General features: G+C 48.4%; 1 protein-coding gene across 1 annotated transcript in view; it reads left to right on the plus strand.

Annotated features, from left to right (window-relative positions):
- Positions 1–13,899, plus strand: part of TRAPPC9 (trafficking protein particle complex subunit 9) — a 521,576-nt gene that overhangs the window by 63,409 nt on the left and 444,268 nt on the right. Inside the window, exon 9 of the mRNA XM_007464593.1 lies at positions 4,736–4,879. Coding sequence (XP_007464655.1) covers positions 4,736–4,879 — 144 coding nt within the window. The remainder of the gene's footprint in view (positions 1–4,735; positions 4,880–13,899) is intronic.

Raw genomic sequence — 13,899 nt, forward strand, 5'->3', positions numbered from 1 at the left:
GGTTCGCGCCCCGGTCCGGGAAGATCCCACATGCCGCGGAGCGGCTGGGCCCGTGAGCCATGGCCACTGAGCCTGCGCGTCCGGAGCCTGTGCTCTGCAACGGGAGAGGCCACAACAGTGAGAGGCCCGCGTACCGCAAAAAAAAAAAAAAACAAAATAAATGTAAATCATGTGATAATGGATTTTATCACGTCCCTCCTACCACCACACTTTCCCCTGTGTGACCTTATTATCATTGTTTTTTAAAGTAGACGTCATTAGAGCAGTTTTAGGTTCACAGCAAAATTGAGCTTAGCCGTTTCCCACACACCCCCGTCCCCCGTCCCCCGCCCCGGCCTCCTTCCTCATCAACATCCCCGCCAGGGTTGTTCGTTTGTTACAACGGATGAATCTGCACTGACACAGCGTCACCCAGAATCCATGGTTTACGTTAGGATTTATTCTTGGTGGTGTCCATCCTGTGTTGTTTGTTCGTTTTTCCATTACCACGCTGTCTTGATTTTTGTAGCTTTACAGTACATTTTGAAGTCAGGGATGTCTTTATTTCTTTAAAAAGTTGTCCTTATATTTCCCAGTATTTTAAGTGACAAATATAGAGCAACTTCCTTGCCCGATAGGGTCAGTGCCTGAGAGTGTTGCCTGCACAAGGGCGCTGTCCTGGGCGTGGGCGAGGCCCGGAACCCAGAGCCTGCTGCCCAGGCCCAGCTGTGTCCCTGGCCCAGGGCCGAAGGGTCAGGTGATGGAGCGCCCCATCTGCTTCACATGGTCTTTCTTCCAGCACACCTTGCACTTGCACTTGCCTTATGCTGCTTGTGGCCTCAGGGAGAAGGGTTTCATATGTGTACCATCATTTCTCATGGCTTGGTGAACGGGTGTAGTGGGCCCTGTACCGCACTTGAGGGAATAGAGGCTTGGGGAGGTTAAATGCTGTTCCTCAGGTCGAACAGCTAGTGAGAGGGTGACACCATTACCGACTGGCTGCATGGCCCCCGTCAAGTCCTCTGTCCCTCATCTGTACAGGGAGGTACTTTTACTGTGTCACGGGAAGGTTGTTATAAGGACTGAGTGAGTCAGTCCCCAGAATGTGCTAGGACAGTGCTCAGCAGATACTGTCAGGTGAGGTCTAATTCCATCCGTCCCCCTGAGGCCACGTGGAGGCTGGAATAAAGTACCCTGAGGGCCAGTGCTTCAGGCCTGGCCCCATTGGGAAGGAGTGCGTGCTGGTGGGGTGGCCCCCTGCCTTGGCTCTGGTACCAGTGGTTGAAGTTAAGGGCAGAATAGCTGGACAAGCCCTAGAAGCTTTCGGGGTTTACATTTGAAAGGCTGAGAGTTGCTGGTGTGAGAGACGAGATGAGACCTCCAGGCCTGTGGAGGGGACAGTTGAGCATACAGGCTCCGTTAGGCCGTCTTCGGGACAAATTTTGTGGGGCGAGTTAGTGTCTGGGAAGGGGTTTTTTCGAGCGGTCACACTGTTGCTCTGCAGAGAGATGGGAAGGGGGATTGAGTTTCCATGTGCGTGGGACCGGGATCCCTGCTAGTGTGCTTCTGAGAGCCTCCTGGAGAGATCGCAGGTGCTTTCCAGTGACCCCTTTTGTATCCCTCGAACATAACTGCAGGCTGGCTCCAGAGTAAATGCAAGCCTCCTGGGCTTTATGCAGTTACACTGGGCTGGCTTAGCCTTTTCTCTCTGTGCTGGGCCAGTTGTGCGCACGCCATCCAGGTGTCCACTGCCGGGTCTCCTCCCGGCTATTGCTTCCTTAGGAATGCTCTTCCCTGCCGTTCACCGCTGCACCCCAGGCATCCTTCAGGTCTCCGCTGAGTGTCAGCTCTTCTAGAGGTCCCCCGTCGTCTCTCCACCTAAATGCAGTCCTTTTATTTCTCTCTTTCACGTACTCCTGTCCTTTCTAAACAGCATTTCCCATAATGTGTAAGTACATTAAAAAAACTGGGCAATGATTTAGCACTTTCCCCCGCCACCCACCAGGCTGTGTGCCCTGTGAGAGCAGAGACCCTGCCTCTCCCTGTGTCCCCTCGCTGGCACACAGCAGGCGTGCCTGTAAATACGTGTAACGTGTGCCCAAACCGGATGAGCAGCTACATGACGTGTGCTCATTGCCATTTATTGAATAGAGTTTGTCTCTTGATCTTAATTTTTAAATCACATGGATGAAACATGTTTCTTTTGAAAAATGAAACAAATAAGCACACCTCCATGTGATTTGATACTTTTTACTTAGCGTTCTGTTGCCGGAGGGGACATTCACCATCATTTTGTGAAAGAGGTGGGGAGGTAAGGTAGGAGATCGAATAAGGTAAAAGTGATAAATGTCAGCTGGCTGTATTTTTAATAAGAAATAAAAGTTACTTTAAACCCCATCTCCACTGTTGCTCTGGACTACTTTCAACATTTCTCAGAGAATTAAATGGAATTCTGCTAAATCCCCGTACCTGTGAATAAAAGGGAAATTGTCTGTATTCTCAGGACCTGAAATGTATTTCTCTCTCTTTTTCTGGAAATGAACATTTTCCCTGGCTGGTTATGGAAAGTCGAGGTAGGGACACAGAAGTACACTGTGTGTGTATTTGCCAGCTTAACAGGCTGCTTATTATCACTTTAATCTTACTATATATATATTCCTATATATGAAGATTTTTTTGATCATACCTTTTGCTTAGCCTTTTGCTGAATGAGAGATTAAATTTTCCCCAGGAACTCTTATGAAAGAGAGTGGTAAGGCACATAAGTTTGGTAAAAGGCAATAGTTGAGGTAATAAACTCTCACATTGCTGAACTTTTTGAATACAAGAGTGTTGAAAATTTTATCACTGGCTCATATACTGCAAATCTGTCTTAAGAATAAAAAGATTCAGATTTTATAGGAGGAGCAGTTTGAATCGCATAGAAATTATGATTTGTACTCTATTTGGTGTTAAGAAAATTTATACTCAGTCTTACCGTAATTGCCTGTGGTAGGAACTGGATCCTCATCTATTAAAAAAAAATCTACAGAGTGATATGTGCCCCATTCTTGGTATGGTGGGGTGGAGATTAGTTAGGTCAGGTCATTTAGAATTCTGGGCTAGGTTAGTCATGACGTTGATTTCAGCCTTATCATCCTTTTCAGAATCTCTTGTTTCATTTTGGCCTTTGGTCTTTTGACATCGTGGAAATACTGCAGGGACTTGTCCTTCCTTCCTCTCCTGTCATTGTATGAAAAGATTTCTGTAAGATGAAACTGGTAGGATATCAAGGTTTTTGTGTGTGGGTAGGTTTGGTCAGCTCTAAGAATTTCAATTCATAATTATTAGTAATTGTTATTCAGTTAACAGTTTAAAACTTACTATGAAATAATTTAAATATACACAAATCAGAGAGAACAGTACAATAGCCCATCACCCAGATTAAGTAATTAATAAGATTTTGCCATATCTGGCTTTATTCAGACCTTTCTTTTTCTTTTATTTGTTCTTTGTTGAAATATTTTACAGCAAATCCCAGAAATCATGTCATTTTACCCTATATGCTTAAGTAGGCATGTCTGAAAAATAGGGGCTTTTTCTTTCATCAGGCTTTCAACTTGACCCACGAGCCTGTTAAGGACCAGCTGTGTATTAGGCATCTTACTAGGCAGTAAGGATATTTGGGTGAATAAGACACCATCCTGGCTCCCAAGGAAATTAAGGACTGATGGAAGAAACAAAGACACAAGCTTACAGGTGCCTCACTGTATGTGCCAGATAACACCTATGGGACAAGATTTGTGCAGGATTCAGTGGAAATTCACAAAAGGGACTTGCCAGCCTTGTAGGGTAGGCGGTGGGAGAGACGGTCAGTAGGCCTATGAGAGGAGGGATCCTGTGGTCAGAGTCTTAAATCCTTTCCCCCAACCTTTCTACCAACCCCCCGGGGCCCCTGGGCACACAGCACTTGGGTGGTAACTGTTTTTGAGCCCTGTTTCCACATCTTCATGAAGAATTTTAAGGTGGAAAATATTTAAAAGCAGTAACTGTTGCCAAAAGGGACTTGGAATAAACAACTCTAAAATCCTGTGATCTTAAAAAAATACCTTTCGATGGCTGTGCAACCGATTTCTTCCACCTGTGATTTCAAACAGCTAAGTTATTTTGGAGGGAGCAGCCACAGTTTTGCTGGTAACCTTTTTTCTAATTTAGCTTTCTGCTTTTCTGTTCTTATACTTTAGGGAAATGCTGTGCTTCTTAATTTTATGGCCTTGGTTGTTGATAATGAAGGCTCATCAAATATCAGTATTTTCTTGAAAAGAAAAGTATGCTGTAATTCAAATACATGCCACTGAAAACATAATCTTTTGTCATAACCTTATTATAAGTATTTCAAAGTGGGTTATTTTAAAAATTGTGTCTTTGCAGAAGAGAGAAAATATTGGGTTGGCCAAAAAGTTCGTTTGGGTTTTTCTCTAACATCTTGTGGAAAAACCCGAACGAACTTTTTGGCCAACCCCATATAATATAAAGCATTTTTTAAAAACATAAAAAAACCCAAAAAAACATGTGAACAGGCGCATCATGTGAGTGCGCTTCTCCAGGATAAACACAGGGGAAATGCTTTGGTTGCCCTTTGAGCCTGGTGGTTGAGGCGTTATCTTGAAATCATGAGTTTTACAGGTTAGACATGGCTCCAGCGGGCTCATGTGTCGGCCCTGTTGCCAGTGCGCCCCTGAAGCCCTGCTCTGATGCTCTGTGTCTTCTGTCGCAGGCACGCACCGAGGCTGGGCTGCCGTCCAGATGCGTCTGCTTCATGAGCTGGTCTACGCGTCCCGGAGGATGGGGAACCCTGCTCTCTCTGTCAGGCACTTGTCCTTCCTGCTACAGACCATGCTGGATTTCTTATCAGATCAAGGTGAGTGGATTCAAACTCCAGTTTCCTCCCAGGAAAGATGAATGAGTGCACTCCTGGTGCTGGCCCCCGTCAACACCGGCCCAGGATCGGGTGGGTGATGTCCTCCGTGCCCTCACCTCCCTGGGCCCCTCTCAACACACACTACTGGCCCTTCTCGCTGCTCTCAGCCTCCGGCATGGGCTCCCCTTGCCTTTGCCTACGTTTTATAAAATGTAAGTGTCGAAGTGTAACACTTATATGCAGAAGTGCACGATTCACAAGCACACTGCTCAGTGAGTTTTCACGAAGTGACCACGTGGTACCCGGCACCCAGATCGGACACAAGACCAGAACCCCAAACACCTTTGTGCCCCTTTTGGTCACTGCTCCCCTCGCGGGCAGCGTCTGTCTTGACTTTCTGAGGGATCGTGCATGTCTTCGCCCAGACGTCAGGGCAACTTTCTTCTAGGTCCTTGCCTCCGTCACCTTCTCTTCTCACACAGTTCCTGGGTGTCACGTGTTTTTGGGGTTTCGGTCACAATCCGTTTATCTCCAGCCCAGGTCCCACCCTGAGCCCCAGGTGTTCTCCTGCTGCCTGGGTGCCGCACAGGCCCTTGGAAATCAGCCCTCCGCTGCCTCTGTCCCAGCGCCCTGTCTGCCTGTCCCTCCCGCCGGGTTAGCATGTGCTGTGGGTCCCCTGGGAAGCACTCTTGGCTGTGATGCATGTGTGGAGCGTTTATTAGAAGTGCTCTTGGGATCGACACCCACTGAGGGGAAGAGGAGGAGGCAGGTCTGGTTGGGCAGAGGGAAGCTGGGCCTCGGGGCAGAATCTGCAGGGGCCTTGGCGGCCCCCGGGAGCTCCGGGCTGGGGTGACCCTGGAGCCGTCCTGCATCATCCCACAGGCCGCCCTTCTGCCCCCTCACTGAAAGGTCGTACAGGTTCTCGTGGCGAGGTCCCTATCTCCCTGTGGAGGGCACTGTCTGGAGAGGACGCCGCCCAGAGCCTCGGGGGGTGAGGCCTCAGCGGGGCTTCTGGCACTGGGATGGCCGTGCTGTGTGGGGAGGAGCTGGGTCTCTGTAATCACACACCCAGGGACTGACGCAGTCGCTCCCAGGGAGGGGAGCACATCCCTTCCCTGAGCTGCCTCCACCTCCCCCTGCCTCACCTGCCTCGTCCTGGACTTTTTTCTCGCAAATACACATCTTCTTCCCGCAGCGGGCCTTTGCCCTCACCCCTTGCCTGCACCTTGTCAGCCATCTCCCCTGGGTCTGCACTTCCTCTAGGCTGCCTGTCACAAGTCCCAGGGGACCCGTCGTCCTCCTGCTGTTCGGTCTCTCCCCTCACGCACTTCTCACGTTGCACCGACAGAGCCGGTGCCTGTTTAGTCGGCCTGCCTTCCCTGCAGAAGCCCCAGGAGAGAAGGAACTTGGTGGTCATTTAAGGTCATATTAATTAGTGGTCCGAAGACACTGGGTCTAGAAGGAGAGAAACTTGGGATATTTGACCCTGTTGAACAAGCCGCTGCCTCATAAGGGCCTGTGTGTAATGGTATTTGGTTAATTGGAGTCTTCTGAGAAGAGGACTGAAGTCAGGAGGACCAAGGGTTCCCTCCACTCACCCCAACCTCTAATTACCATAACCTCAGATCAGTAATTAAATTCTTCCTGGGCCTTCATTTTCTCATTTGTACAACTAGGATATTACAGATTGTGTGGTAGTTTGTTATTATTTTAATGATAGTATTTTAATTGATTGGGTGACCTTTCTCCTGGAGAGCTCCTGGTACCATTCACAGAGTTGATAATTAACATTTCTAAATATCACCGCATTGAAATGAAATATGGAAGAGAGGCGTAGCCTTCTCCTTGGACGGGAACCTGTCTGGGTGTTTGCAGATGGAGGCGGCACAGTCTGGGGGTTCTTGCCTGCCCGTCCTCATAGGTACCCCCACCCCCACCCCCCCACCCCGCCCGGTGTGTTGCCAGTGCGCAGGAACTCACAAGATGGGTTCTGGGGCCAATTGTTTTTTTTTTTTTTTTTTTTTTTTTTTTATTTTTTTCGGTTGAATGACTTACCCGCTCTGAGTTTCAGTTTGCTCATCCATAAAATGGGAAGAATATCTTCAGGTGGTCTTCCCAGAGCCTACTTGTGGGCCTGCTTTCACCTCTTCACTGTCACGGCTAGAAGGCAGCTATAGGGCCCAGGCTGGGGCCCAGTCTGGCCTCTATCTACTCCAGCTCCACTGTCTTGTCTATTTATTTTTCTAGTACTCCTCCATTGGGAACCACTCCTGGAATCCCTCCCCTGAGACCCCAAAATGCCCTGGACAACCTTCCACTGCAGCACTAAGCTGCCACCTCTCACACTGTGTTGGCACCTGTGGGTATGATCTGTCTTCCAAGGTCACATGCCAAGTCTTACTCCTCTCTGTGTCTGCAGCAGTCAGACCAGGGCAAGGCGCAGAGTAGGGGCTCAGTGATGCCTGTTGAGTGAGGGAATGGCCTAGAGGCTTTTCAGGTTCTCTACCTTGACTACCACCCCCTCCCCTGCCTCACCATACTTGCCGGGGACTTTGACTCTCCACTGCTGCTGGCTCTCCCAAGCCTACTGTCCTCCTCAGGGGCTCACTTGGGAGATCTGGGGACGGGATACTGCACCACCACCCTACCACTTCCGACAAACCCTGTTCTTTCCCCTCTACCCTTGAATTTCACACATTTCCTTAAACCACAAACCCAGGGGGTTGTGCTAAACTGTTACTTTGGTGGCCTCCAATGAAGCAGGCCTCCATATATCCATGCACTTGTGTGTCCCCTCCCATGCTGACTCTGGGCTTGGCTATATGACTTGCTTTGGCCAATGGGATGCCAAGAAGCGTGAAGCAAGCAAAGAGTCAATAAGCACTTGCACAGTGGGGCTTGTCCTCTTGGAAGCCAGGTGCCTCGCTGTGAAGGTCAGCTAGATTTCTTTTTTGTTTGCTTGTTTTTTTAAATTTTATGATGAATTTTATTCCAAAGTGGCTCTAGTAGTACCAGAGACATTGATGTAGAGTTTGAATATTGTTTCAGGTAAAGTGACAATGGATAAGAGCAGTATTTCTAGTTAATATATTTTTAGATAATGGGATTTTAAATGTGTGAGTTAAAAATGTAATAAATATTAATGAACTTATTTACAAAACAGAAACAGACTCATAGACAATAGAAAACTAACCTACGGTTACCAAAAGGGAGAGGAGAGGGGAATAAATTAGATAGACAACAATGTCCCACTGTATAGTGCAGGGTACTACATACTCAATATCTTGTAATAAACTATAATGGAAAAGAAATGTAGTAAATATTAAAAATAGGTGTTTTACTATTTTATCTATTTTGAAAGATTTATCTATTCAGAATTATAGGGTTTTTTTTTTTTTTTAAGGAGAACCACTTTATTTTGAGTAGTAAACAAAACTGCATTTATAACATAATAAACAAACCTTCCTTCACTTTCTTCACAGTTCAAAGAATAAAACCTCTGACTTAATGAGAATTTACATTTAACCTTAAATATTCTGAAATCCATCCATGTCAAGTTTGGAATTTTAGTCTTGCCTGATACTATGAAATAGGGCAAACCTTGGTCAATGGGAAAATTCCTAATTTTTGCTGTTCAGCCACTTTTCTGGATCTTGCTCTCTGATTCCATACATTCCAGAGTGTTCAATGGATTTGTAATGAACTCCCAAGATGAAGGGGAATTTCTTGCTCGTTGTCTGCCTGAAATCTTGGCTTGCGTTCATCTTTTTAAACAAAAAATATGCTCCAAAAATGCCCACAAGTTCAGCTAGTAAAGCTCCTTTAAAGATGATCTTTGCCAGTGGATCCAGAGTACAGGCCATCCTGAGGCACGTACTCGTGGGGCTGCAGGACCAACTGTTTACATGAAAAGAATAGGGTGTGGGGAGGATGCCACGGTTAAGCCTACAGAGGAGTCCATAGTAAATGATGGATATGGGAGCATCATGGGGGAATTGACAGTTCTTTTCAGAGGTGGAAGAATGGTTTGGGTAATGTTCCATGAAGGAGGTGACCTTGACCTTGAAGAACAAATTGGTGTTTGCCAGACAAGACTGAGCAGAAGGGATAGCTTCAGGTAGGAGGACTTTCTCCAGTTCTGGTGGAATTAAGAGGGTTTGGTTTATTTGGGGAATGTTAGATACAGTGATTTGTGTGATTCTGTTGTCTGGGATTTTGGGAAGGAAGGTGGATGATCGACAGTAGTGCAATACAATCCTGCAATTCCACTCCCAGGTATATACTCAAGAGGTTTGAAGACATACACCCACATAAAAACTTGTACATGAGTGTTCCTAGTGGCATCACGCATAACAGCCAAAAAGTGAAACCGGCATCCGTCAATGTCCATTCACTGAAGGATGGATAAAGAAAGTGTGGTGTGTGCACCTGGATTTCTCATTCCCTTCCTCTCCCTCATCCCTTCTTCCTTTCCACTTTCCTTCCTTCTTTTGGCTAACATTTGTTCGTCCTTTAGATCTCAGTGTAGATAACCACTTCTGTTGTTTTCTACAAAGCCTTTCTTGGTCCCTCAAGACTACCTTGTGTTCCTTTGGAACATTCCCACTGGAGTATGTGCTTACCCATCGAGCACTTTCACCCACTGTATTTCGATCGCTCAATTAATTGACAGGCTCTGCACTCAGGCTGCAAGCTCTCTGAAGGTGTCTGTCTGACTTGCTGTTTTTCTTGTCCCTGTCTCCTAGTGGCTTGTACTGGCATCCACATATGGCTGAATGCATTAATAATAAATGCTTTTCCTTTTTTAAAAGTAACTTTATTGAGATTTAGTTCGCAGACCACACTGTTTAAAATGTGCCCTTCAGTTTTTTAGTGTATTCACAGATATGTGCACCTGTTAACCACAGTCAATTTAAAAGTCATCACTTTGAAAAGAAACCCTATTAGTGGCTAGTTAAAGCCACTGTGGCTGGTTAGTGGCACACTTCAGTACTCACATCCTGTTGAATGCATTAATAATAAATACTCTCATTTGTGTTCTTTCTTTTTTTGGTTTATTTTCACTGTTACTGGGAATGCTATGGTGAGCCTCTTCAGCGCTTTGGCTTTTTGAGCAGGAGAGAGATTTTGTCAGGAGAGGGATTACTGGGTCAGCCATTTTGAACACTTTTATTGCTGTTGAAACATTGGAAATTGCCTTCTGAAAGGATTGTTCTAATTATACCCCTGGCAGCAGTGCTGCTAATTCAGTATGTAGAAAATGTTGCCTTATTGTTTTAATTTGTATTTTCTGGGTAAGTTGCAAGTTTGGATATTTGTTCTGTGTGCCTGTTTACTGATTGTATCTCTTTTATGTGAGACTCTTACAGTCTTCTGATTGTTTCCCTGTAGCTTGCCTCATTTGTTTCTCATTTCTTGGGAGGCAGATAGCATCAGGCCACTGTGCTGAGGTCTGTCACGCTTTGAGATGCTAATGAAGTCCTTTGCCCAAAGTCTGTCCGTTACTATGAGAGATACTCATACTATGAAATGTATCTTGTTCAGACCAACATGTGTGAATTTAACAGGGAGTATGAAGCGCTCTACATTTGACCCACATTGGCCATCCTTTGGTTTCTTGAATACGTCCGGATTTTTGCTTTTTGGTGTTCTCTTGTCTCAGGACGTCGGCTATACTCTTGCCAGCCGTCCCGCCTTCAGCTCTGGGGTGGGTCTGTGCAGGTGGCCTCCCCATCCCCGCCCTCACAGAGTCTTCTGGTCATGTCCGGACTTTTCTTCAGGGCGGGCAGTTTTTATGGCTGACCCTCCACTTCCTCTCTTGATAAATCTCCCTCTAGGAGAGTTGGGCCCCTCAGGGACAGCAAGGCTAGGTTATGGGACGAGGGGCCGAGCTGCCTGGGAAGAGAGGGGTTTCCTCTTTTCTGCCGGGAGAAGCGTGAAGCCCCAGGAACTGCTGGTGACCACCCTGGGTCATGTGGAGAGTCTAGGAGTGGAGCGGACTCTTCCTGTGCTGTCTTCTCCATCCCAGCGAGCACACCGTAATCCCATCCCTAGAGCCCTAGGGCCTCCCTAACTAGAACGTGCTTTCTAAGAAAGCAGTGACTCTGCTTGGCTCATTGTACCTTTTTGTTTTTTTGCGGTACGCGGGCCTCTCGCTGTTGTGGCCTCTCCCGTTGCGGAGCACAGGCTCCGGGCGCGCAGGCCCAGCGGCCATGGCTCACGGGCCCAGCCGCTCCACAGCATGTGAGATCTTCCCGGACCGGGGCATGAACCCGCGTCCCCTGCGTCGGCAGGCGGACTCTCAACCACTGCGCCACCAGGGAAGCCCCTCCCTGTACCTTTGTAGCATCTAAAATAGTCGTCGGTGTGCTGGAAATACTCGTGGAATGAGTGAGTGATGGTGGCAGTGATCAGTGACCGCTCAGGAAGTACTCCGGGAGGGGGGTTGTGGAGGGGACGTTGGAGTGCAATGCTAGGACACTTGTTCTGAAGGTGCATTTAAATAACATTTTACCATGGCATTTGTTCATAGTTTAAAAGTGATATGGAATGGCTGATAGGAATTATGAGGTGATTGATCCCTCCTGCTTACCCACCTGTCACTCCTTGTCGGAGCCTCTGGCCAGATGATTTACTTGCATGGATTTAGGGTTAAGGAAAACCTAGAAGAGGGAAGAGATGGAGTCTCCCAGGGAGGGCTGAAGGAGCGCTCATCAGGAGGCAGCAGCAGGTGCTTGAGATGTGGGCCCTGGAGAGTGAGCAGGTACTCAGCAGGTGTGTGGGACACAGGTGAGGGGGAGGTGAGGGGAAGGAGTGTTTAGGGAAGGGCTCGCATGAATGAAAGAAAAGGTGCCGCTGTGCTTGGGCTGAGGGATGCGGCTCAGTCCAGACCTGGGTCTTCCGCTGCTTCGGGCGTGGCAGTGCCTGTCAGGTAACGCATCTCATCCGTAAAGCGGGAATGGACGCCCGGAGGACGGCGTCCTGGCGTCCCTCCCTGGCACCCCTGCGTTCCCGGGCTGCCCGGCTGCAGAAGGCCACCGCCGAGTGAGGCCCGTTGCAGGGGTGAACACAGAGGTCCTGCCCGGTGAAGCGGCCTGTCCCAGCCCCACAGCCAGTGGCAGAACGAGCCTGGACCCCTAGCCTCTCAGCTCCTAATATGGGGGAAGGGGAGCCACTTGCCCTGACCCCTCTTGACAGAGACGTTTTCGTTTAACTGCCAAATGACTGCCTGCTTCCACGTGGCCATTCGAGTTGCTGACGGCAGGTGCGTTTCGGCACAGTGCTACTGCCCCCTGGCAGTGGGATGGTAATACGTGTGTATTTCATCAGAGGGAAAAAACACTCACTGAGCTTGGAAACAGTTTCAAGGCAGCCTTTGGTGCACAGAGGACCTTGTTTATGGAACAGGAAGAAGCGCTGCTTTGAAAACAGTGACAAGCTGTGCAAACGGCAGTTCAGTCAGGGCTCTAAATGCACGCATGCGCACACAGTACACACATGCCATTAAAGAGAAACTGTCCCGACACTTGTTAAGATGGCAAGGAGGACTGTTCCAGACAGTTGCAGTAGGGTCAGCTCTGTTGCAGTAGGGGAGAGAGACTGAGCTCCCTCCGAATACAAGGACAAGTGGGGATTCGGAGCCAACAGCAAAGGGAGTGGGGAGTGGACAGAAAATTACTCGGAGGAGACATCGGGCTGGGGGATTGTGGCACAGTTGGCCAAACAGGATTCTCGCTAATGGCAAGCCAAGGACTTAGACGTCGGCGGGGTGGTGGCGTGAGGAACTTGATCAGATATTGAGGGTGATTGGATATCGAGGGTGATCGGATATCAAGGGTGGGGGGGGACTCTCGCTAACCTAATTAAGTGGGATCCTTGCTACAGCTGGACTAGGCGGGGCGAGGACAGGGCCTAGTCAGAAGTAGGGCACTGAGCAGCCTGCATCAAGGAGAGGTTCTCTGCCATTACGCACACAGGTACATACACGCACGCGTGCTTTGTGACCGGGATTTGACTGTACCCAGTGTGGGAGCTGGCTGCACAGTATGTGGAGCAGTTGCTTCTGTGTATGCTGCCGGATCCTGAAACCCTCAGGCAGGCAGTCGGAGAGGCGGTTGGGAGGCGGAGGTGGGTGGGAAGGAAGCACAGACGAGCGGGAACTTGCGAGGCTGAGCTGGACCCCACCCCACGGGGATGGACAGGAACCATGCTGGTTTCTCAGTACCTCCCGGCCCCCAGCTTCGATGATAGGACCCCCTGGAGGAGCGGAAGCTGAAGCAGAGGGCCTGGGGGCGGCTAGAGGAGCTGGGGAAGGGATGCTGCCTCCACCCCCCACCCCAGCAGTGTTGGTGGGCGTGCCTGTGCCTTCCAGGTCCCCATGCACGCTGGCTCAGAGTATGCAGGGAAGGGGCTTCTGGGAAGTGTGGCGTCAGCTTGGCTAAACGCACACACTGGTGAAGATTTGACTTTGTGGCTTGAAGTGCACGCCCCCTTTCAGGAAGCAGGAGATGAGTCCCCATTGAGAAAAAGCATTCCTATTTTATTTTTTGCTTTTCTTGCTATCGTAGTTGGCATTTTACTTCTTGTTTTAGTACCGGGAACAACTTTTTGTTTTGATTTCTCTTTGATGAGCCCGTAGTTATACATTTAGATGGGCTAGACAGGAATAATTCCGCCCTGTTTCCTCCCCCGCTCCTTCCTTCTCTTCTTTGAAAACTGTTGATCTGAGATTACGTGATGCTTTTTGAATGAGAGTGAATTGTACTGTGAAGAGAATAAGAAAAAATAGGATTGCCGAGTCCTTTAAAAATTTTGGTTTTTACATGCAAAGTAGATAGGTTTTTGAGTTGTGAGTGCAATTGCAGTAGACCCTTAAGGCTCCTGAAGGTGTATTTTAAGGGTTCTAGAATACTGTGCAGACGATGAGGGACAAGGGAGGGGTAAACGACGGCATCGGGGAGCTCTCCTTATCTCCTTTCTGGAAGTGTTAATTGATCATCTCCGTGACTTGGACACGACGC

This window comes from Lipotes vexillifer, unplaced genomic scaffold (genome assembly GCF_000442215.2).
Source record: "Lipotes vexillifer unplaced genomic scaffold, Lipotes_vexillifer_v1.1 scaffold394, whole genome shotgun sequence".
Taxonomy (NCBI): domain Eukaryota; kingdom Metazoa; phylum Chordata; class Mammalia; order Artiodactyla; family Lipotidae; genus Lipotes; species Lipotes vexillifer.